Here is a 25112-nt window from a genome sequence, read left to right as displayed (position 1 = left end):
GTAGATCTATTACTGTAGCTCTGGGAACTGAATTTGTGAGTATGTGAAGTACTATTACAAAAGCAGTACTACTTAAAAAAGGAGTGGTGGTTGATGCTATCCGTTGCACATCCGAAAACACTCTGAAAATCAAAATATTTCTAATAAATCACTGCAAAGGGTGCCATCCTGGTCAAGAAAACCCAACCACCACGGGTTTTAGAAGTACACAAAAACACAGATGGAACTAAAACAGAAGAACCGCCTATGTTAAGTGTTGTAGATACAAAATGTAAGAAAATGAACAGGATCAAGGCACTCCACAAACAATAATGCAGCAGAAAATAGAATGAAGTTGATGGGAATGTTTTTATTCCTTTTTGAAGATGGCGATGAGAAGTGTTCAGTGAATATAAGTGTTCATAAACGATACAACAGAAATCAGCCAACACGTGTTTCGTCCTATCGGACTTTTTCAAGGCTGCAAATAAAAACAAAACAAAAAACAAAGGAACTATTTACAATTATCATACTGTCAAAAGATGGATGCGAGAGGGCAGTGCAGGACCCAAAATGTCTCATAGAGAAAGGGAGACTGTGTAATATACAGGTTCCATTGTGTGTGCACACACATGATTAAAAACAAACATATAGTACGATGGTAGGTGTCTACGCAGCATACTCCTGTCGCCCAGTCCTCGAATGGTGAATAACCAAGGGAGGTGAAATAGATATGAAGAGAGATGAAGGAATATAGAAAGTGCAAGAACCCCAAGTGCGAAGAAAATATTTGTGTAGTAAAGGACAAATCAACCTAGTATTGTGAATACTGAATATATGAGGTAGGATGATATAGTGTTCAGGAACCAAACCAAAATTTAAATTTTACCTCTGAGACTATGATAGGGACCAATAAAGTCCGGGAAAAACTTCCATCAAATTTTCAGCAAAGTCGTCACCAAAATCTAAGAAAAAAGACCTGCAGACCGACTTACATTATATATAGAGAAAAAGTGAACTGAAAAGGTAAAAAACAAGGTAAAAAAAACCAAAAAATGTTTTAGGCGTCACCACAAGTAATAAGACCTACCAAAGAGAGTAGAGTGTTCCAGTACAAGCAATAAATGATGTTGGGAAGATTTGATGAATTGTTCCAAATTGTAGACAGAAACGTTCAGTTTAACCTCATAAATGAGAGGAAAAAACACTCTGAAATAATAACTGGACCCATATCTGTAAAGGATATGAAACAGAGAGAAAAAAAAAAAAAAAACACTCTGTAAAAATAGACTCTTATGTAGTGTGAAAAGGACAAAACAGAAAGGCTACAAATAAGTAAGCCAAATGATCAATAATTCTAGTGGGCTAAAGGGGTGCCCTGGTCTAAAACGTGTTACTAGAGTCACCCAGTCAACAACAGTATGTGAGTGGTCTCGTTGCCGTAATGAGACCAGTAAAAGTAAATACAAAGTAAACAAGTTAAGGCAGTGAGCGGTGCCATGTTAGGTTCAGTCCGGCTATATTTAAACAATATTGTTGAGAAACGGAACACAACCCTTGATTTTCAAGGACACTGAGTAGATGAAAGATAGGAGTGCCCCGAAGGTTATAGTAATTCATCCAGAATAATAAACGCTTCATGTGGGTATAACCCAATGCCGGAGGTGACAAAAAATAAGGTGAAAGACAATAAAAATAGACGTAGAAAATAAAGCAATCCGCAATATATGTCCTACCTGAAAAATAAACCCGTCCTCAACATAAAGCTAATGCTCCTCATCCGTTGTGTTGAAGAGTGTCTGTGACAGAGCAAGGGCTTATTGTTAATGACTGTTGCCCAAAACTTTCTTATTTACATTTCAGCACAAAAAAGTAAATGGAATCCACTGTCGAACTACAATTGAAATCCAGTGAATTCTATAATAATGCTTTATACGAACACGTAAAGGCAAGAAAAGCTTCCAGCACTGTCGATCATTTATACAGCAAGCTCATTGAGAAGTAACTGAATTGGTGGACGTAGCCCTAAGAATACCAGGACATCAGTGACTGACCAATGTAAGAATTTTAGACTTTAAGTGCAAACAGTCGTACCGCATCAGTGAAGGCCAACTCAGACCAATCGAATAGTACAGTGGATAGAAAGAGGAAATATTAAGGCAACAGTGGACAATGTAGAGCTCAATATTTAAAGAGAGATTATGACCTAAGAAGATGGAAAATTTAGCAATCAGCAGCTTTTAAATATGAATGCTGCTACATTTAAGCAGAGGGCTATGCAAGTGACACACAGACACTACTCGTAACTGGGTACAACAGAAGGAATGTTGTAATTGGTTATGCATGTTGTTTTCACCGGATACCAGAAAAGAGGGACCCATGAAATGGGTAAGCACTGTGGATCATTAGGAACTGATTATGCAATAAAGCAAGGAGGTCTGATGCTGGGTTATTCTACAGCTGTCTAAGAGAAGTATCACAGAATTAAAGCAACTTCTGGCAATGTAGAATAGGCACACTGTGTGAACATGGAGCTGCAATGAGAACTATAAATGGCCACTATGATGGGAATTAAATCATATGCAGAATGCTTGTGAAGCCAGCAACTCCATGTTAAATAGGCTGATTAAGAATATCAGAGGCTGTATTCACTGCACTATTGCATGTAGTAATCAGTTTGTGGCCTAAAATTCATCTATAATTTTAGAGTCACCCAATTACATAACAATGACATTCTCAAAGTTTCGGCTGCCTCATGAACCTTGTTAAACCATACAGCACACCTTATATATTTTGTTGTCTGAATTAGTATTTGAGAACAGAATTGCTGTGCTGTACCTAAAGTCTTCCCCACGCCAAGTGCCAGACGAACATGAGGTAATGCCAGGTGCTTTTTGATCCGCTCGACAACAGCCTTCAGAGAGACAGCATCAATCAGCTTACACAATCGTCCCATCCCAGTGCTCGGCAGCAGCGGCTGTTGGGATACAAGTGTGTGTGAAACGTTTTCGTTCAACCATGAACAGCATGATATACACACTAAAAATCCCCAAAAAATCTGCAAACTCAATTTTAAATATAAAGACTTTAAAAATGACTGTACGAAATTAGAGAAGTAGAAATGTTGCAAAAATCAAGAAGGATTACAAACCATTATATGAGGAAAGAACCAAAGTGATCATTATAAAACAAGACGGCCTTTACTTTTCAGGGCCTCAAAACTATGTAACAGAAAAATATATGAAGTAGCTGAAAAAACAGATGACATTAAAAAAATATGAGAACCAAAAATATTAAGAGTTTTGAAACAAGGACAGGACCTTTTTAAAGCACATCTAAAAAGATTGCAAAGCAATGAGCACAGTTATGCAGAAGGCAGAAGAACAGGGACGGAAATCAAGCTACTGTGGAAGATGTTTTCATACCATACTCACTTCGCCCTGAGCAAGCTTGATCCTCTCCACTAGGAGCTGAAGTCGATTCTGTACCCAAGGATTTTTTTTTTTTAATACGGCAAAGCAATGGACTTTATCATCACAATTTATAAGATACACTGGCCAAAAATTCTTAGAATTTACATATAATTCTTCAGACAAACTACTGAACTGCTGCAGCAGCTCACACGATAACCAGCAGCATTGATTCCTGACCTTTAGATGTCTGCATTAATTATCCACAGTAACACATCTACGAGCCTATAAAAAATGTGGACCACTTTGTCTCAAATGCATTCAGAGCTGGGTAAGGAAGGGGTTACCTCGGCTCATACTAGTCTTGAAGTAGCCCCTTCTCTTCAAACACTACCAGAGTTTTCCTATTACTGTGTGGCCAATCCCACCATATAAACTAAACCTTGGAAACAGAACTGTGGCCTAGTAAATAAACTAAGGGGACTGAAGTAAATCCCACTATTCCTGAATTTACACCAACAATGTTCACCAGAATGAACTCTTTTAATAACTAGCATTGGAAAGGAAAAGCAAATAGGCCTTATTTTAGGAATTTCTGGCTTTGCAGCATGACTAAAAAAGAAAAAAAAGACCATGACAAACTGCCAATGTCATTTTCTACTGAAGGGCACCACGCCTGTATGTGCCTACAAAATGCTGCTTTCTTTGTTTTTATCTACTTATATGAGTTGGACCAGTAAATAAAAAAAAAAAAGGAGTGCAAAAGCATTTTTTTAAGATAGTGGGGAAAGAGGAGGGAACAAGAAGGAAGGCGGGCAGGAGGTTGGGAGGCTGAAGCAACATAGATTGCATGGGTAGGGGGCAAGTAACACAAATGGCCGACAGGGGCAGGAAGGAAGCAACATGGAGAGCATGGGCAGCAAAAGTGACATCACACAGTGAGAGAAACGCAATAAATGTGGGGAAAGATGTCAAGGTCACAGGCAAGAGAGAGCAATTTGGACCTATGGGGGTGGAAAAGAGCATAGGCAAAAAAGCAAAGAGGGGGCAGGGTAAACTCTTGCACTAGTGCATCAAGGAGGGAGGCGGGGAGAAACGGATGGGTGAGCAAAAGCAAAACAGACCTGAGGAATAGGCAAAAAAAATAAGTACACAAGGGAGACAGCTAGGAATCACCAGCACTCTGGGTGCTTCAACTACAAAAATAAAAGTAGTGTTTCAAAGGTAACTAGTGGCAGGACATGCGTAATGAGGCTGAACTTTAGGGGAGGAACAAACACTGGAAGAAGTACGAGCCCACACTAGCTAAAGAATAACAATCAAGTAAATATAAGAAGCAGTAAAGCCAACCAATGGTAAGGAAAGGGCGGGTTCTAAGGCCACTGTAAGCTGACAGTAGATCTTTTCATAAATAGACAACTCGTGCTGTCTGGTAGGCAAGACCTAAAAAGTAACCGCTCCACCATACACTGGGAGAAATTTCCCAGCATCGTAGAATCTAGATTTGTAACAGTTTCTAAAGTTACCATTGCCTGTGTAGTTGTACTGGTTGCCTTGGCATAGACAGACCATGGTTACTTAGTTTAATGCCCATGTTACAGAGCCTGAAGTAGACCTGTAGCATGTGCATTGTTTCAGTGGTTGTCCTGGGCTCTTGCAGATCCCTTGATGTGCCACATAAACTGTTGTTTGAGTGCCTGACTAGCTTTCTCAATGGTGCATCATGTTCAGATCAGTGCACACTTGTAGCTCCTCTGTATCCTGTTGGTGGAGTTGTAATGAGGGATCAAGTAAGTCTTCAGCAAATTAATGGTATCACCTTTTAAAGGGAAGCATGAAAGTGTTACTCACTTATATTCAATTAGTGTCTTGACATCCATCGGGAAATCCAACGGGAATCTAGGACTGTAAATGCCATGTGATAACCCAGTGAAGGAGTTCAGTATGCTGTTAAATTTAGGTGGGCATTGCACATGAGCCCGATCTCAAAGTTAGTGTATACCTAGTGGATGTAGTATGCTAAGAGGCAAGTGTAAGGCTTATTGATGGTGACATGCGTGCAAATAACAGCCTTGATCCACTTAAGTCACAAAAGTTTTTTTGGGCAAGGATGATATTCTATAGAAAGCAGGAACAGGACTTTGAGTGTTCCTGCAAGTGTTCCTGTGATGTACCACAATGCATTTCAGATGGATTGTAGTGTAATCCTAAGTGCATTTCTGGTACTCTCAAGCAGTAACCAGTGTCGACTACCCCATGGTGGCTAGGCTACCAACTAAAGTTTTTCAACAGCAAAGCCAGCTGAGGTTCTGTTGTCAGAAACCAAAGGATTCCTGGTTTTAAAGGAGGAGGGGAGAAGTTTCCTGGAGCAGGACATCCACTGTCCACAATGATGGCATGCATCACCACACATGTGAACACTTATAAAATGACACGGGCACCATTTTCCTTTATTTACTGATCCAAGATGATGGATGCCACTTAGATAAGTAAAAAAACGTATATGTATATTATCTAGCCTGAAAGCACAAAATAAAATTAACCACTGGGTGGGTGTGCAATGGAGGAGAGGATGGAGGAGGAAGGGAAAAGCGACACAGGGCAGGGGAGAAGCACATAATGGAAAGCAGCATGTAGGTGATGGGGAAGAAAACAAGATAGCGAGCAGCCCAAGAGTGGAGTTTGGGATTGGAGGAACACACAAGACAGACAGAGAGAAGCACACAAGAGAGCTTCATGTGAGGTCAAGATGGTATTTTGCATGGAGAGAAGCAGAGGTTAGAGAGTTGGAAAACACATACACTCTTGGAGTGCTTAACCAAAAAGAAAAAAGAAAGCAGTTCCCTCGAAGTGAATAGTGGAAGGATACAAGTCAGCCAATCAAAAGTATTATAAAGAGTGTATGCTCTAGGGGAGGGATAGGGGAGGGATATTCACAAGAAGAAGGCAAGCAACTGGATAAAAAACAAACAAGCAAATGAGATTGACAATAAAGCCAACCAATGGGCAGGCTGTAAGCCTACTGTAAGTTCACAGTAGGGCTTTCACAACCTGACAGTTTGCGTTGTGTTGAAGGAGACTGATCTGAGTAGAACATTTATTTTGGTAAGACATTTTGTGCGCAGCCCCTCTCTCATGGGTAAAAAATACACACAATGGTGTAATGTGAAATTCTGCAGAACAAGAAATGTGGCTGTTCACAATTTTGGTGCAAAAACAAAATTTCACCCAGGCCTATGTGGAAGTAGGTGGTTTATGAAAATATCATCTTTGGTGTTCTCCTGAAAGTAGGCACAACAATAATTCAGGAAAGAAGTGCAGCTGGGTTCCAGAGGCAGAGACAGGCCGCAGTAAGAACAGTGCCTGATGTGTAAAAAAAGGGCAGATTTGAGAATTGCCTTTGAGTGCGACCTAATGCAGGGTGTGAAGTGAGAGGCTGGCGATTAGTCAAAAAGTGAAGAAGTTGAAGACCTTCATGGGAGTGAATTTGATTTTTTGTTAAGGGTACTGTTCTGCTGAGTACTGTACCTGAGGCCTTGTTATACATAGTGCCACGGAGCGCAATAGGTAGAAGCCATCAGCAGTTGCACAGACTGTGTGTCACATGTGAGGTGGAACGCAGTGAATGCCCCTCCTCCCGCCAAGAGCAGAGATACAAGGGGGCTGCAAAGATCGTCCCAGGGACCATCCAGGAATCCCAAAGTATTCCAGTGCAGTCACACAATGTACCCCTTTGTGAGGTAATGCCACTTATAGATGGACCAACTGCTTTAAACACAAGGTTTGTTCATCAATAATTGCCTGCTCACAGTGCAGATGCAAATTTGCATCTTGAAATCAGAAGCACTGTCCAGATTTGTGCCAGTTAAGGGTATGCCCTGAAATAAACAGGAACATAAAAAAAAAAGTGATGAGTGGAATACTTGAATTAATCTCAACTACTGGTAAATACTAGGCCTGGGTGAAAAACTCAGCTACGCTGGGGGAGTTTGCAGAATTCGTCAACTCCACATTACCCGGAGACCACGGAGTTACCGATAGACTCCTCAAAGGAGCAGAGTTTCTCTCCACTTGGCGCACGCTTGATGTCATTTCACGCATGCGGGATGCAAGTTGAGAGACATCCGTTCACTCGTGAGCACAAACAAGATTTTTTACCCGCCCGCGAGATTAAGCGACATGCCAGTGACTTCCGGCGCGTCTTTTGTGACATAGGCAAGCGTGTGTGAGCAAGATAGACTGCCTCTGCAACCCGGCAAAGCTCAAGCAGCTAAAATCTCTTCAAAAAGATAACTTCAAGTTAAAAATCTTCTCTAATGGACCGTTTGCATTGATTTGTTTGTGAGAGGAGTGCTTTTTAATTTTTTTTTCAACAACACAGTAAGTGTTCCAGAGACTCCAACTTCCCCGTTCCTGTCTAGCAGGCTCCTCCCAGGGCTTTCTCCATCTCCTGCTCAATTATCACTTGGATTTTGAGCTGGAAGGATCACTTTTTTTGTCTGGATGTATCACTGAATTTAAGGATTTTTTTGTATTTGAGATTTCACAAGTAAGTTCAAAAACACGTTTATAAAGGGTGTTGTACAACTTGTTTGTTTGATAGAGGGCATGCACCATGATTTATCTGCACTTTTATTCGATTTTTCTAATTTATTGCGGTGGATGGCCTGCATTTGGGGCCTAGTTATAGTTTTATTTGTAATTTTTCTTGTTTAAAGAAAAAACGTTTTACAGATCACTACATTTTCTCCATGTTTTGTTTTGTAAATTTACAATATACATTTAATTCACTATGTTAAGGTTAAGTGGCCTTGTCTGCTAACGGAATAGGCCTTCCAGCTCTAGGCCCAGTACTAGTCATGGGTGCATGATGAAACAACTGTTTGTGGTGTTTGCTGAACGTAAACACCATGGATGGCATTGGATTAAATACAACAAAATGTTGTTAGGCAGTATTTCACTTTTTTTTCCTGCAAACAGTGTATGGTGGGGTAATACTTGATGACTTTGTATGATGTGTGTTGTTGTAAAATATTTAGCCCCTTTACTTTTCCTTTTTAGAATTACTGACTTAATGCTGTTTTTTACTCCTGTGCCAATGCCTTCTGTGTCTGGCAGTGCATGAGAGTGCTTGTCATAGGCCAGAATTTGCCTTTGCTTCCTGTGCCATGTGGCTAGGGGCCCTTTTTGTATAGTCAATTATAGCCCTATACCTATATGTTTTTTTTTTGTTTTCTATTCATCCTGCTTGTTTGACCATGTGGCCAGTGAACATTTTATGTAGGCAGCCAGTAGGCCTGCAAGTGTTGTTCTTTTTTATGGTGGCCATGCATCCTTGTTGGTTGCTACTGTTTGACCATGTGGCTGGAGGCCATTTTATGTAGGCAGCCAGTGTGCTTATTTTTTTATTTTTTAAGGTCTTGCATGTGTTCTTTGTTGTGCCCAAGCCTCCTTGTTGGTTGTTGCCGTTTGACCACGTGGCTGGTGGCCATTTTGTGTGGGCAGCCAGTGTGCTTTTGAGCCTGCCTGTGTTCTTCTTTGTTGTGGTGGCCATGCCTCCTTGCTGGTTGTTGTTTCACTATGTGGCTGGCGGGTATTTTGAGTAGGCAGCGAGTGTGCTTTTAACCATGTGTTGTTCTTTGTTGTGGTGGCCCTGCCTCCTTACTGGTTGTTGTTTGACCATGTGGCTGGCATCCATGTTGTGTGTTATGCTTAAGGCCTGGTTTTTCATGGTCGTCCCCTTCCCCTAGTACATCAGCAAATGAATTGTGTTTTTTTTAAATGTTATTCTTTTTCTTAATAACTTGTTTCACAGACTTCAATTTATTTAATAATAATATTTTTGTTTTGTCCTTGAGTCATTTTTTATGATTTTAACTTTAATTTTTTTCCCCATTTTCCCAATAGCTCCATGTCTGCCATAGGTGTACAGCTGCAGAACATTACATTATTCAAGGATTATTCAATTTATCGCCCCCACTGAGTACACATAAAGCTAACAGTTACATTCTGTATGTTGTAGTTGTTGCTCTTTTTTTATCCTCCCTGAGTGTACATGATAATGAAAGTTAATGTTGTATTTTTACGAATGGATTACACTGTATTATTTCATAATTATTTATAATTTAAGCAACCACTAAATGATATTGTTTCTACTACTAATGCAACTGCAATAATGCCACGTTTCACTGATATCCTTCTTGCATGTTTGCTTTTAGATGCACGAAGCGAAAGACATCACCCACAGTACTGCCAGACAGAAAGCCTGTGCATGACTTGACACACAACCACACAGACATCTCTTCAGCTTGTGAAGCTAAGTGCTACAGCCAACTGACAGCTTCAAGATGGCCCCAAACAAAGGTGCTACCAAGAAAGCGGTCAGTGATAAGAAGGAGCTTCCCACCACTGGTATGTCACCCAAGACATTTTTTGGGCAAAACATGTGCCTGCAGCACCGGCCAGAGCAAGCTGGGAGCAGCACTCCTGCATCAGCTGCCCTATACCAAACTAGGCCCAAGCCCATGTCTGGCACAGAGGCAGCCTCTCTAATCACAGCAACGGTGACAAGCAATGGCGTGGAATAGGACTTATCTCTTTCTCAAAGTAGTACCCAATCGTCAGAAACTCAGACCAGTGGACAACAACAGCTGCAGCCAGCAATAGCAGTTCCTCCCAAAGCAGGAGCACATCAGGATGTGGAGCTTCAGGCTGAGGAAGTAGAAGAAGCCCCTCTTTCACAAGATCCATTGTCTTCCATATCTTCGCCATCTTCTTCAAGCCCCCCTTCTGATGATCAAGACTCTACTTGGATGCCACCTCAGTCTGAGACACGCCGAGAGAGGCAGGAGTGAAAAGGATAGTTCCTGACCGCCTCAGAGTTATGGATGAAGAAGAGGAGGGTGACGAGCCTGATGACAAGCAGTAATCATGGATGTCAGCCCAGCCCCCAGTGGAGTCTGACATTACCCCATCTTCTCAACCTGCTCCGACGGATGTGACACAGATACCACCACCCCCACCAGCTTCCATATTTACAAGGCCCCAGCTGCAACCTACATCCACAGCCACCTCAGTAAAAGTAGGCACTGCAGAGAGACAAACGTCATCAAAACAACGCCCACCTACCGCCACTTTTTCAGACATTGGCAGTGGCACCAGGGTTAGAAAGATGATCTCCCCAGTTTGGAACTTATTTACGGTTAGTGAAAAGAAGCCAAACGTTGCCATATGCTCTATTTGTTGAGCAAGTGTTTGTCGGGGTAAGCTTGGTACAAACTATGGAACCAAAGGTCAAACAACCCATTTGAGAAAACACCAAGCAGTCCACTGGGAGGTGCACCTTAGCAGCCAAAAGCCTGAAAGTGGTGTTGGTGAAGGTGTTGAAAGCAGGGAATATGATCCAATCACAGTGGAAGGTGAAGAGAGGGGTGACAATTATGTTACACAAATCAGACCTGTCCCCAGCAGTGCAGTAGCATCATCGCCCACTTCAGCAATGGCACAGGAAGACTCAGTCAGGTCGAAAGTGAAACACCAATGCAAAAACATACAGTGGCTTCCCCCCTGAGATGCTCATTGAGCCTACCACCACCTTCTGCTTTGAAGTCACCTGCACCAGTAGAGAAAAAAAATCCAGGCTACTATTACTGCCAGAATTTAGGCGAGAGGGGCAGTACGAATGAAATCCACCCAATGGCTCGTTGGTACAACGGGAAACTGGATAAAATGTTAGCGATGGACCTCCTCCCTTTTTCTTTTGTGGAAGGAGTGGGTTTTTAAGAATTTGTGGTGGCCATCTGACCGAAATGGAAGGTTCCCAGCCGGACCTATTTCGCCAGAGTTGCTATTCCAGCACTACATCACGATGTGCTGGAACTGGTTGGACAAGCTTTGCAGCAGAGTGCTGTCCACACAATCCACCCGAAGACAGACATGTGGACCAGTTGCCAAGCCACTGATTACATGTGCATCACTGCACACTGGATTTCTTTTGTGGGGGTTAGAGAAATGATATCTGCAGGTGTTGACACTGCTGAAATTTTTAATGATGCTCAGAAGCATGCAATGGTAGCTATGCGCGCCATGGAGAAATCCCATACAGCTGCAAACAACTTGGGTGACTTTAACAACAAGGACTTTGGATGGCTGCGTCCCAGAGGACTTAACATTAGGTTTGTTGCCATGGACAATGGCAGTATTATAGTTAAGCCCATGTAAGATGGTCGCTATTTCAGGGTCCCGTGTTTGGTGCACTGCATAAACATCATTGTACAGGACTTCTTCTAAAAAGAACCCCGAGTCAGCAACTTACTGTTCACAAGCAGAAGAATCTGCACTCATTTTTGCCATTCTTCAAAAGCCGGCAAGCTGTTGAACATTATCCAGCGTGATACTAGAATGTCAGCTAAATCCCTCATATAGGAGGTGCCAACGTGTTGGAATTCAACGCATTACATGTTGCAACATCTGTTTGAGCAGTACAGACCGATCAATGAATATGTCATGCAAAGAGGGGATGCAACTGTGAAAGGCATGATCATTGAGAAGGACCAATGTGGCCTGGTCAAATGCCTGATGGGGATGCTGCTTCCTTTTGAAATTTTCACACGGGAAGTCAGCAAGGAGGAATGTACCCTGGGTCAAGCTATCTCATTGGTGCATATGCTGCAGAAGCGCTAAAGGAGGTATCTGAAATGTACGCAGGTGTGGATGAGAAAAAACAGATGTGCAGGAATTGGCGGAGTGCTTAATCCTTCGCTTATCTGTTAATGCAAGGCTGCAAAGAGACATTGCATCATCCAATCATTACATCTGTGACACAATTCAAATACTGGACACTTTAATTCCTTTTTCAGACAGGGATGTTTCAACCTACAAGATGTGGATTGCTGAGCAAGCCAGCGACCTAGAAAAAGAACAGCTGGGAATTAGAGGCCCACTCATGGGCAGAAGTTCTGGGGTGTAGCCTACAACTTCCATAGAGCCTGTGGATAGTGCTGTTGGCTTACAGCAGCCAATCCAACACCAGCAACGACAACAGAAACAGGAGCAGCAGTCCCAAAATCTGCATTTGATTGATATCTAAAGGCAGGGCTTAAATCCACAGCAGAGGCGAAGGCAAAAGAGTTTGGGCAAGGTGGATCACAACTGACTATTGGTATGGGAAGAGGCGCCAATGGCTACAGCTCAGCAGGCCGGCAATAAAGTATCTTGATTGTCCTGAAGTCAGTGTGTCTGCTGAATGTGTGTTCAGTGCAGCTGGTGCTGTTGTTACAGTGAGAAGGCCAGTCTCTCGGCCCCAAACGTTGAGAGATTGACCATGATCAAAATTAATCAGCACTTTATACCCCTGAATTACAGCATACCTAAAGTACACTAGGATGAGGGTGATTGGTCAGACTGAGGTCATGGTAGTGTTAGCTGACCAACTTTTGGGCGAATCACCTGAATTTGAAGACAAACTCTACTTTCGTTACTAGACCTTGGGCACCATAGAACTTTCGACTTTTTTTTTTTTTGATGAACTGCTTTGAGAGAAAAAAAGCATTATTATTTTATATTGTTTGTTTCTGTCTAAAATGACCAATGACCCACAACCACTTTAGTCACATGTATGGCCGGATTGGAGTTGGATCAGTGTGCAGTGAGGAGAGGAAGCCCCCACAGCCCCCAAAGATAACTTCAAGGAGATTTGAGAGGCAATGTCTGCCTCCATTATGCGCCTATTCTTCATTTTTGTCCCCTAGCAGGACTGTCCCAGATATTTGATTTACAACTTACTGGTCAATGTGTGTTTCGTTTATCAAACAGGATCAGCAATGTACCACTATGCTTGATTGGAACAGGTAAGTAATGCTATATGCTCCAACGAGTAATATGAGGGATTTTTGTTTCAATGTTTGAGATGGTTCATGTGACTCATGTCTAGTGGAGGCGTATAGTGAGAGTGGGTGTTTATTGTTTAACTATAATATTACGCTTGTTGTGTTTGTGTCATGATTGATTTACAATGCTGGTGGCCTAATAACTGGTGATCATTTTTTTCCTGAAGGTGATTTTTTTTTCCTTCCCCTTTAACACTTACCGAGATTTGTTTGCAGGTTTCACACTGCTTTGTTTTCTGGTTCACATTTGTCAAAGAAGACCTTACCAGTCCATTTAGCTAACAAACACAAATCTAGTCTAGACAAAAAAACTACTCAATGTTTCTCTTGTTGTTAAACACAGCTATGCGCTACAGGTCGCTCTATTTCAATTGGGTCGGGAGACTGTGACTCTTGGGAGTAGTTGTTATGGAGTTGGACATAATCTTTAATCATAGTCTGGAGGATGATGGAAGGACTCAGAGCGTGAACTGACAACTTAAACAACTGCCAGAAGAAAGAAGTTAACTTCATGGAAATCAAAATGGATGATGATGAGTCTATGAGGCCTACTCCAATCTGTGGACTGGTGGTGAGAGGCACATCGATTACTTGATTTGGGAAGTGCGATGCTGCTGTGGTTGGGTGGGGGGCCTAGGGTAGGTAACTAGAGGAGACAGATGTGATGGATTATGTCACATTATGTATGTGCTCTAGGTTAAATGTTATGAAGAACATGACAGCTGCAAGTTTGACCATCCCCATACATGCCGCCACCTGTGATTGTTGGTTATTGTAAATGCTCTCACTTAATTGATCGCACATCTGTCATAAAATGAATGACTGCAAAGGACATTGCTCTTACTCTGCCACCTCTGAGTCTTCTTGGTACATTACTACTCATGAAGCTTACCTACCATTCAATCCTTCTTGATTCTAAAATATCATGATAATCATTTCTATTTTACAATCCACAAGCAACATAACACTCATACTTACCTTATCGGACAGCTTCAGGCAGGAACCCAAGAAGACTGACAGGGCAATCCAAGATGAATGCAGATGCACCACCCAATTTGGCAATACAGACTAGTATCATTTTTCAACCCAACATTAATTATATTTACTATTTTGCAAACGTAGGTGACCAAACATTTTTAGATATATAACAACTTGGGTCTTGCTGGGGCTGACGGAATGTCCCACAAGAGGCTGCTGATCATTTCCCAGATGAATATTGTGTTTGTGTAGTGTTTGTCTTTTTGTCACACATTTCCCTAAATCCCTTTCCAATCCGTTCATCAAATCCCTAACCCTCTTCCCCCAGGCTGTGTGATTTATTGAAGTGCTACCTTATAATCTACACCACAGATTAATCACAATCTTGGTGGGCGGATTTGGTGAAAGCAACTCCAGCTCAGTGTGCAGGATCTTCATTTGAGTTCACCTAGGTGGAGTGGGACTTTGCTTCCGATGCCTTCACTGTTAGTGCGCTAGCATGCTACTACTACACCACCATGGTACCTTGAGAAACCATGCAGCCCTTGCTTCATCTATTTAGGTAAGAGAAGTATGTAGCATTGTTGTAGTTTTAGTTTAGGCAATGGCAAATCTCTCAGCCCCACTCCTGGGTCAAATATGATTGCAGAATATACTGCAAAGACTAGTAGGACAAGGGAACATAATTGCATAATTGTTATATACCATCAGCACATTTTAAAACATGTTGCGCTAAAAGGAATACACTATCAGCAGATTTGAAAAACATGCTGCGTAAAGGCAACAGTGCGAAGTAAAACACCCCAAAAAATATTTTAGGCATAAACAACTATAAATAAATATTTATCATCCCCCGTGCCTAACAAAGAACAGAAACCCACTCCTTCCGCCCACAACTGGCCCACCGCTATCCCCAAACAGATCTCCCTTTCCCCTACCAATGTAAAAAAAAAAAAAAGAAAAAAAAAAAAAAACTGTCCAATTGCCCATTATAAAAGCAAATAAGGTGGAAAAGTCCCAATCCCAAAAACGTATTCCCAACATCTCCAACCACAAAAATAACAGGTTAAAAAATGGTCAGAAGAGGGCACTAAAGGCGGACCAGGACTCGTTTGAGGAGCCCCTCCATGCATGCCTGCCTGGCTTTCTATTTGCACCAGCCTTTTAAGGACACGGGTTGGAAAGAGGTGTCTGAGAGGGAGGCAGCAGTGATGGTATGTGCCAGATCGCTGGCTTGGAACTGCGGTGCTAGTATTGTTAAACATAGGCTGGAGGCGCTGGGGGATGGTTGGGGCCCTGAGCATTGGCAGCAACTGTTGCTGCTGCTGCTGCCGCCTCCGCCTCCTCCTCCACCTCGAGGACCACCAGCTGCTGATTATCTGCCCTGATAGCCTCCACCTTCTGCCGCCGCAGCGGGGCTTCTATTTCCTGCCATGATAGTGGACCAGCAGGAATAGCTATATCAAGAAAGAAAAAAGAGAAATTGTAAGCAATGCTTTGAGCAAAACACTTGTTTAAAATCATGTAGTTGCACAGTAGCGGTACATTTGGTGGTCACCTCAGACCAATCAATTTTAAGGTAATTAGAGTCACAGCCATTATGCACTATGGAGTACAAATATTCTTCTCTCTCCTGCAGTGCTAAATCAGTGGTGGAATGGTTAGCTCAGCGGGTGCCCTAGTCGTACTCATTACCATTTGCAGCTGTACTAGAAAATTATCTTATTCCAATGGTCCTGTTCTTCTCCTAAATAAATGCCTTTCAATTGTACCAGGAGTACAAGGCCGATGAACACTAAGAATGAAACACACCACTTAGTATAATAAAATCAATCATGCAGACATCCTGTCTCCCATAAGTAGATTGTGGGAAAAGCGATGTACTGCAGTACAGGGAAAGGATTAATGAAAGGGATATATATATATATTTATTTGACAAATCATCACAGACTATCCCATTCAGGAAAATCAAGGCACTTACTTAGTACCACTTTACTCACTGTCCTCATCACCCTCCTCCACCATACTTTGTAATTATTACTTTTTTCCCACAAAATACATCTGCGTTGCAGTAAGGAAAGGAATCTTCTTAACTTACTCAACTGGAGGGTAAGGAAGAGGGGATTAGGCGGGTTAGGTAGAGCACACAGTCTACTGATCAAGTCCTTACCATCATCATGTGCCTAAGGTTTGGCTAGTAGTGTGACTCACTGTGGCTGGCAAATGTTGAAAACAGAAGTAAATCCGTTATGGAAGCCATAATGAATTCTATTTATACATCACTTGGCTAGAAAAATGTAGCGCAAACAAAGAATGGATTTTTCCAATTATTCAAAAGACTGGGACAGAACTTAAGAAAGATTAAAGTAAGTAAGTACTCGGAAACGCCTGACCCAGTGGGTGGGTACTGGGAGGGAAGGGCAGCACACCTTGTTTCTGCATTGCCATGCATTGAAAACTGTTTGACACATTAACTTAACTTAGGCAGACAGACGCACACTGCACAGCCAACATTGCAGTGCCCATTCTGCGGAACTGAACCATGCAGCTGTTAGGTCATTGTGGGTGCCACTGGTGAAAGGCCATAGCGAGGAAGGGAGGTGGCCTCACTTGAAAAATACTATAAGTCAAGGGACTAGTCAGAAATATCACCCAACCCTTTGACTCAAACATTTGATAAAAACCATTTCAAGCAAGTAAAGTAGCTGAGAAGAACACCCCTAACCAGAAGAGCTCCCTTGTTTCTTCATTCCAAGCTTTAATCTATTCGTCATTGCAATTTTTTTCTTCTTGTACTCGTATCTTCACCTTTAGCTTTGATACACACCATTTAAGCTTTAAATGCTCTTGTCCAGTCCTGCACCATTTAAAACCATTCAAATTTCAAACATGGCTCTGAATCAACCTTTCACCAACATCCATCTACCCAATACCCACCCATGCATCCCTCAACCCATTCAAGAGATCTAACCCACCTGCGGATTCTGTTCACCCATCTAGGCATGGAATCCTTTCACCCACACCCTTTCACCCACCTGGGCAAGCATCCTCTCACCCATGTACCCTTTCATCCATGTTTCACCCACCCATGCATCCTATCATCATCACCCACCTATATGATTATTATGCACCCTTTCGCCCACACATCCTTTCACTATTATATTTCACCCATCCCTTCACCTTCCATCCTTTTCAATTTTCCAAAACACATCATAGTTCAAGTTCATTTTATGAACCTTAGTCTGCTGAATTGCAGTTAGAGGAGGCCATTAATACTTAACTCCTGCTGTATCTGCTAAAGCAGGGTGTTGACGAATGAGTCAACAACACTAGTACACCCTTGTAGTGACTATATCACAAATTGTCAATAAGCAGGCAAAATGACTTACCACTGCCCGCCACTGCCAAGACTCCGCCTTCACCCACTCCAGAGTCTGTGCTGGCGCTGTCACTGCTGGCCCCGGTACTGTTGGTCAGTTCGGCTAGAAAAAAAAAATTGCACAATTTAGACACCAGATACACCTCCCTCTATTGTTTTGTTTTAAAATAGACAACCGCAAGACGTCACTATATTTCGGTTACAGACTTATCTTTCATCAAAATATCAGGTGGGCATTTTGTTGGTAGGCAATTTTTTAAAAGCCAGAAAGTCAAGCAAAAAAAATAAACATTTGGTAAAGGAGGGGCAGAAATAGCTATTGTTGAATCTGAGTTTTTCAAGAGAAATAAAAGGGTGCAAGAATTGGTCAACGAAGGACATATGGTCTTGGTTAGCTAAAGCAGTGGAGCCATCCTCCACATACTTCCAACATGGTGCACGGTCATCAACTACTAGTATACTATAATAATACATACACAACATTGGAGGGTACACACAGTTACATGACCATGTTCAAAAACACTTTTTTTTCTTTTTTTAATGATTGAGCTGGAGCATGAGAAAGAAAGCCTTACAATGCGTAGAATACCTTACATGGGCATGCAATCTTCAGTACATGGGTTCTCTGAGCCTTACCATCAGTCCCAAAGATGTATAAGGGGAGAGGGAAAGCTCACTGACAAAGCAGAAGAAAGGAAGCCACAGACAGACTAGTACAGCCAGACAGTTTGAAGTAAAGAAACTTGAAATATAGAAAATGAGTAAATAGAATAATGCAGGGATAATAACAGGGGTGTGGAATTTATTAAAATATCTACTTGTCCAGGGGACAGGTTGTTTCTCAAATCTACTTGTCCTGTAAACAGATCTACTTGTCCCTTTGGTGCCATGTAGTGTGGCAACAAATTATGGCAGCAATTAATAGCCTCTCTGATTATGCCAGGGCTACTACCATAGTAGGGCTTGAATACTTGGAGTTTCAATCCCTACTGTAGCAATTTCCTTATTTTGCCACCTTTCTGCAGATCTGCATACTGGGGCTGGAGGAAGCAGTAAGCAATAGTTCCAGGGCTGGAATACCGTTAAAGTCTGCAAACCTACTAACCTGCATGTTTTAAAGATTTTTACCAGCTTCTCTCTAATATTTTCCCATAATAAGAAAGGTTGGGCATTTACTCCTGACAATGGCAGAATTAGAACTTCTTCCAGGCTTGGGAAGAAAGTGGCTGGAGGGAAAATGAACTTGCAAATGCTCAATAGATTTTCACATGAGCAAATCTACACATCGTATTTACCCACGCTAAAATACAGTTCACAAATATTTTATAGGGGTACAACATATACCATGGGTGCACTTTTGTGACTTTCTTTAAGAATATGGGGCCACAAGTAGGTAGGTTCAGATTTGTGACCTGCAAATTGCGAGTCGCAAATCCGAATGTAGGATGGTGTCCTTGACACCATCTGTGATTCGCAAGGGCTTCGCAAATGCCCACATCATGAATAATCATGAGGTGGGTCGCAATTTGCGACCCCCTCACGAATGGTGGCCTGCTGGAGACAGCAGACCACCATGTCTGTGACTGCTTTTCAATAAAGCAGTTTTTTGGTTTTTTTTTTGTAATGCAGCCAGTTTTCCTTAAAGGAAAACGAGATGCATAACAAAAACGAAAAATGAAACGTTTTTGTTTAATTTTTTCAGAGCAGGCAGTGGTCCGCAGGACCACTGCCTGCTCTGAAAAAATGTTTACAGTGACATTCACAATGGGGAAGGGGTCCCATGGGGATCCCTTCCCTTTTGCGAAAGTGTTAGCACCCATTTGAAATGGGTGCAAACTGCGATTGGTTTGCGCCCGAGTTCGCGGTCACAAAACAATCCTACATTGCACTGTGAGTTGCAATTAGGAAGGGAACACCCCTTACTAATTGCGAGTCGCAAACCCGTTTTGTGATTCGGTAACCAGGTTACTGAATCGCAAAACTGGGTTTGTGCATCGCAATGTGCTTTTTGCACGTCGCAAACAGCGAAAGTCGCTGTTTGCGACATGCAAAAAGCTACCTACATGTGGGTCTTGGTCCCTAATTAGGTCTGGTGTTAACAAAGACATTTTGTTTTTATTAAACTTCTATTTCTCTCTCTTTCGGCTGGCTTTACTGTGAGTGATCGCATTCTGCTCTTCCACAAGGAGTATATTGCCACACAAAGTAGTTTTGTTCAGTGTCAGGAACTACAGTGGCAATCAGTGACGTAACGAAACTGGAGGGTGCCCCTTTGCAAAGAACATGGAGGAGCTCCCTCTCCAGACTCACTCAGGGCAGGTGCTGTGCTGACGGGGCCCCCTGGAGGGCGGCTGCGGGGCCTTTGTTATGCCGCTGGTGGCAACGTGTGCTTTAAGAGTTCAAAAACTTTTGGGGGGGGTTTTGCCAATGTTTGTTACATTGTTGAGGGCCTGGTAGCTCCCACAACAATAAAGTGTTACAAAAGCCATGTCAAAACAAGACACGCATTGATGAAACTAAAAGACTTATAAAAGTATGTCAGATCAGTTGGCTTTGTCAGTGTTTGTTTATTTTCATGCTTCCCATAATTGTGTTGAAAATGGTTACACTGATTTTCCATTAGAAATATTTTTGGGAAATACTAGCATGCATCAACACATTTTACTAAATGACATTTCATTTGCATATAATCAGAGAGCATTCTGGGAGCATTATACTTAGTCTCTTAGCCTAAACTTTTCAAACATGTGTGTACACGTTTTTTTTTTGTACTGGAACCAACGTCAGTAGTGAAGTGTGACCTTAAAACATTTATTTACAGCACGCACCCTAATAATGAAGGCTTTCAAATAATGAACCATAAATACAAGTTCGAACAGCATTATCTTCTGGAAACACATTACCTCAACTGCAGAGAGTTCAACTCTCTGTAAACAGGCAGCCAAAGGGTTTGTGCTGCAGGGGGTTGGGCCTACTTGTCCCAAGGACAAAGTAAACATAAAAACTTGTTGCCCTTGACCCCAAACAAGATGTCCCGGGCGTCGGGCGATAGGAATTCCACATCCCTGAATAAGAAGTTTGAAACAGATAAATGGAAGTGGAGGTGGAAAGAAAATCAGAAGACAGGCACAGTAAAAAAAAAAAATTCGAAATGTGGAGCTGTCAAAGTTAGGGAAATAAATATTAATATTAACAACAACAGGAGGACTTACTGGGGCCAGAAGAGCCATCTGCCCTGGCACTTATGGAACTCCCTCACCTGCCTCACCAGCCCTCTTCTTGCCCCTGAATGCTGGCTGATGCAAGAAAAAAATTGAAAAGATAAGTGTTACTGTTAATAAATAATCGCTCCAAGAATATTATTTTTTTTAAAGGAAAAGGCAAACACAGTAACATTGCTACATCAGAGATTCAAAGTGCCTGTTTGATAATACTAGTATCATGGACCATCCTATTCCAAATTTCCTAAACTACATTTTGGAATTACTAATACATTGCAATGTATGATTTCTACAGTTCTTAACTCATTATTACTCTCTCAATGCATAGATGGATGCATGCATGCAAAACTAGTACACATCCATGGGAAACTGCTTGGCAGTTGTCCCTGTACGAGCTACAACAAAGAAAGGTACAGAGAAGTGAGCTATGGTAACTCACTAATACTAATATGAACTATCACTATCTTGGACAGGACATAGCACGGGGGAGTCTCTGCATTACTTCTTATTCAGCCTAAGCAAGCGCAAAAAACAAGTACAATTAGGTAGCGCCGAGCACCTGTCTAGATAACAAGAAGATCACATAATATTATATTTGTAACATAAAGTTAACTTACCTGTGTGAGAGCAGCATGCTTGTTATTGGGAAAGAAACTTCAAGCTATTAGCATAGAACACAAGTAATAATTAATTATTACTCACGTGCCCCGCAACCTCTATGCCTAGCAGGTCCATTTCAAGGTCCAGTATGTCGGCCCACCGGTGTGTTAGCTGTTGCTGAATGTGCCGGACCCCAGAGCTGGGGCACACAGCTTGGTGCACCCTCTCCTAGCATTGCTGGTGCTCCCGGAGGCCATACCCAAACATGGGCCTGCTGTCAAGGTGGAGGAGAGGTGGTTCTGAACATAAAAAAAAAACAATGCAGCCACCTTCACTTTGAAACAAATGGTACAGGGCTGCACCCCTTCACGGTGGCGGCACCCGCAAGGAAGATGGCTGCCGGTGGTGGTAGGGGTCTGGCGCTGCTGCTTCCCTGCTTTGACATGGCGCTGGGGACTTGGTGCAAAGAGATAAGAAAGAAAAGGAAGGAAGGGGAAAAAAGAAAGTAAAGCAAACAAAATAAAAAGTGAAAAAGTCGCAAAAACAACAAAAACAAAAATAATTAGGAAAAAAATAAAAATAGAAAAACACAAAGAGAAAAGTTAACATAATAAACAAAAATGAGGGGAAAATAAGTTTTAAACGTATGGGATGGGACAGATAGAAGAGGAATAAAACTAGGCCCCAGCACCATAACAAATGAAAAAACAAGAAGGCCGCGCCCATGCGAATCGTGTGGTGTCGTTCGCGGGAGAATTCCAGCGCATGGATATATTTAGCATTGCCAGTGATGTTAAAAGTCACGCGAACAAGCACAGCAAGAAACTCCGCCCACTGGCTCAACTCTGCGTAGTGCGACGGAGTTTAACATCTTAGCGTAGATCCGTGTAGTGTGGCTACGCGAACTCCAACCAGGGCTAGTAATTACTCAGACAGAACCCTGGTGCAAAAACTTTTGCCCACTAAGCCACCTCACACAGAAACTAGATATGTGCAAATCAGTCATGCTCCTGCTCCAACAGGAACAGTTCAGTCCAAACTGTCAGGTCAGGCCTGCTCTGAACTGAATACATGCAACCCCTGACTGGTTTGGCCTTTTTGGGCCTCTTCAGTAGGCAGGAGGACCGAGACGGATAGGATTAGTTCTTGTCTGGGGTTACCATTTTCTATGAAGAACAAGAATGTCCTTCTGTTGTTCTTAAACAGCTCAATTATAAGTATCTTTTCATGACTCCTGCTTTGATTGCAGCAACATGTGAAAATCAAATCCTCCACCTTGCAGAGGTTAAGAAAGTTACTGTATGCTTTAAGCAGTGAATTTGTTCTAGAAAAATATATTAGTCAGTTAAGTCTTAAGTTCTGCTTAGATCCTTTTAGCGAGAGAGAAATGAATAGAGCCAATGTCCCACAGGACAAGACCATTGCAAAAATGCAGAAGAACTTGTTGCTGATGCTTCACATCGTTGAACAGACTCCCAGCTAAATACTATAAGACTTTTCTACTCCTATTACTTTTGTACATCATCACTGCAATGATTTATAATCACAGGTTCTACTTGGTGTAACTTCCTCAAAAAATATTTTACATGAAAATCAAACACTAAATATAAAACATGGGTCATGTTAGGCATTTACAATTTGTGCTTCTCTTCTTTGAGATGCTATGGTATATGCTTGCAAGATGGAAGACTATGAAAGGGAGGATCTGGGTGACATTACCTTCTGAAGAGATGAAATCTGAATGTTATCACAGAGGTGCTTGTCTTTAGAAAGGAACCCCATAACTGAAAGCAAGGCAGCTTGAGCACAGCTTAAAACGATGTGCGTCTGGTCAGTTCCTTGACTCCTGGAAACACAGAAAGAAAACACTTCAAGTACATAATGAATTTGTGACACTCATCCCAGTCTCTAGGACTACGAAACCTCGCAAGCTATACCACCTAGAAAAAGATAATCAGGGAACATTACTGATTAGGACAGTGGACCATATTAATGCAAAGTGTGCACTAAACAAGAGCATGGAGCATGATGTTCAGGCACAGGTTAAATAAAAAGGATGTGATCTGTTAGAGAGTGTCCTTTGACAAACGAATATTAACAGAATCAAATATTGAGTTTCAGACAAAACAGTAGCACGTAGACTTATTGGGACGCTATAAATCTATATCATAGCTCTGTCCTTAACATGACAGGGAGCAGTATGGAAAAACATATAGCCAAAAGCACAATCACAGTTGTTGCCTACTTCCACCACTTCATGCAGTTGGGAGAATTACATGGTGTACATCCTTGGGGCAAGTCAAGGATGAGCAAACCAGAGTAGAAGGTCTCAGGACCACTGCCAGAGGTCCATATGTGATAATGAGAGGTTTGTTGAAACTGCAAAATATCTGTATATACAAATAAATGTCCTTTTTAATTATTTTGAGGAAAAGAGCAGTACTAAATTACCTCAATAAATAACATTCACATCAATCAATCCCATTCAAATAGTTCTTATACTTATTATAGTGCACCACAGATTTATAAGAAAAAACAAAAAAACAAAAAAATGAACAGTTAAAATAATTAAAGAAGGGACAGCCTTTTCACAGAGCATCATGTTCTTGTCCATCTAGCCAACAGCAGACAAATATTTCTCAGTCTAACTTCTTATCCTCATTTTCCAACATAATGACAATACTAAACATAATTCATTTCGAGGAAGGCAACACTTTAACACCAGTGTATACCACAAGTTCCCTAAACTTTTTATTCCAGAATTGCTCAAAGCTGTATATGAGAACATATATCAGCCTTTGACTGCACACAGTAGGGGTAGCACGAGTCCTAATAGCATCCCCATGCACATAGCTTCTTCAGGGTGTAATAAAAATCATGCAGTGTTTTGCAATGTTGCATTTTAAAATCAGCAGTATTTATGAGCCTATGCCCCTGAATTACAGAATCTTCCAGATCATTTATGTTTGTGGGACATCCAGTACACGGACCAGCTACACCCAGAACATGTAAAATTTAACTTGGTACCAAATAACATGTAAAGCTTTTGGAGATTTACTATCTTCATTCCATCAATTACTTGTAAATGTACTGAGGCGGTTTTGGCCAATGGTGTTGGGTCTAATAAAGCTGTGTGTTTGGAAATAATTACAGAAACCACTCTTATGGATACTATACCTGGCTTGCAATTAATTGAAAGAATATAATTCATCTAGGTTAAAACACATATCCATGACCCATATCATTGCTCTATGCCAAGGATGGCACCTAGAATCAAGAAAAACTCACCGGCAGGAAAGGGTTATCCTGCAAGGGTGCGTAGTGGTTAATATTAGAAGGTGTCAGGTAACCTAAACCAAGATTTTCAAATGTACAAGAAGGCTCCAGGTGCCACATGTAGTGGTAGTAAAAGGGCTTTAAAAGATGGCATCCTATAAAGGCAAATTTCTACAGTGAAAAGTGTGGTCCATCAGCACTAGCCCTCTTAGTAAATCAGTTTTTTCCAGGGCCCAATGAGACCCAGCAATAACATAACAAGTACAATAAAGCCAGCCTCCAGAGTCAAATGGCAGTGTCCAAAAGCTGCTAAATCCTGAATCAACACTTTTAGGAAAGGTAGAGGGAAAAATAATGGAACTGTTCCAAGAATGAAAAGAAA

The 25112-nt window shown here is 41.7% G+C and overlaps 1 protein-coding gene across 3 annotated transcripts in view; it reads right to left on the bottom strand.

Annotated features, from left to right (window-relative positions):
- Positions 1-25112, bottom strand: part of NIF3L1 (NGG1 interacting factor 3 like 1) — a 179298-nt gene that overhangs the window by 50943 nt on the left and 103243 nt on the right. For all 3 annotated transcript variants that reach the window (XM_069244286.1, XM_069244287.1, XM_069244284.1), the window contains exons 4-5: positions 23174-23300; positions 2818-2956 (exon numbers count right to left, since the gene is read on the bottom strand). In XM_069244286.1, coding sequence (XP_069100387.1) covers positions 2818-2956; positions 23174-23300 — 266 coding nt within the window. The remainder of the gene's footprint in view (positions 1-2817; positions 2957-23173; positions 23301-25112) is intronic.

The sequence above is a fragment of the Pleurodeles waltl genome, chromosome 7, assembly GCF_031143425.1.
Source record: "Pleurodeles waltl isolate 20211129_DDA chromosome 7, aPleWal1.hap1.20221129, whole genome shotgun sequence".
NCBI classification, from domain to species: domain Eukaryota; kingdom Metazoa; phylum Chordata; class Amphibia; order Caudata; family Salamandridae; genus Pleurodeles; species Pleurodeles waltl.
This window is presented reverse-complemented; position numbering and strand designations above follow the sequence as displayed.